At 24.3% G+C, this 1,070-nt stretch overlaps 1 protein-coding gene across 1 annotated transcript; it reads left to right on the top strand.

The window, feature by feature from the left end:
• Positions 1 to 202: 202 nt before the first annotated feature.
• On the top strand, positions 203 to 377 carry LOAG_15833 (hypothetical protein; the record flags this gene model as incomplete). The annotated part of the gene is made up of 1 exon (XM_003151321.2): positions 203 to 377. A coding segment is annotated over one exon (174 nt), but the record flags the coding sequence as incomplete, so codon positions are not given.
• Between the last annotated feature and the right edge of the window lie 693 nt (positions 378 to 1,070).

Genomic DNA, 1,070 nt, shown 5'->3' with positions numbered 1-1,070 from the left:
GTGCTATCTTTTCGTTTTAGTTTAGTTTCATCGTTAACAATTCTAACCAACATATTCGTGCATTTAGTTTATTTTATTATATTCTATTTAAATTTAATTTAATTTAATTTAATTTAATTTACTTTGATTTCACCTATTAAATTTAATTTTAAGCAATTCTATATTGTAAATTAAATACAACAAATGAATGAAAATCTTACAGGTTGTTCTGGTAAGTTCCAGTAATGGTGGCTTTGATCATTATTCAATTATTGGTGGAATTGAACAAATTGCAGAACAACAACAACCATTTCGTATTGAAAAATTCATTGAAATTGATGAATATATGGTAAAAATGAAGAAAATTACGGTAGAAAATCTTAGGACAACCTCAAGTAGTAAGCATTTTTATTATCAACATGGAAAATAGCTATACACTTTTTTAGTTTGTTACCGTAATTCTCAGGTGAAATCTATCAGTAATAATAACAATGTTTTCCACGTTTTTCATCTTGCTTTTTTTTTCTTAATTATTGTCTTTGTCATTGTCCGATGTACATTTAATCTGAATGTCGCATTTCTTTTTTTTTTACAGATGATAAAAAACTTATCACTATGCCATTTAAATCTTATCATTTCATCTATTTAGCAGTAAAGTTAGCTAAGTTAACTTCACTGATAAATGATGATTTTATCATTTTACCAAATAAACAATTTATGCAAGTTATTTCTGTTAAAAGAGGAAATAATGAAAGTTGAAGTATAATTTTATTCAAAAAAAAAAGAAACTATTGCAGTGATTATTATTGGAAATGATTTTATCGATCTGGAAATGATTCTTCTTAATCTTGAAGTTATCACATTGAGCAATGATAATTATATGATAATTTTGATATGCAATCAAATTAGCGAAATATGTACAAATACAATTAAACATATTATTATCAGTGCTAGGATTATTGTTGTGAGTTGATAAATTTTCAACATTAAAATATGTGATAATAGTTCTAAACGAAAAGATAACACTTTTTGATAATACAACACATTCTTTCAAATGCGGAAATTGATATATTTTGATAATTTGATAATTT

The sequence above is a fragment of the Loa loa genome (assembly GCF_000183805.2).
Source record: "Loa loa unplaced genomic scaffold supercont3.2880, whole genome shotgun sequence".
In the NCBI taxonomy this organism is placed as follows: domain Eukaryota; kingdom Metazoa; phylum Nematoda; class Chromadorea; order Rhabditida; family Onchocercidae; genus Loa; species Loa loa.
Note: the sequence above shows the minus strand (reverse complement) of the source record. Positions and strands in the feature narration are given on the sequence as shown.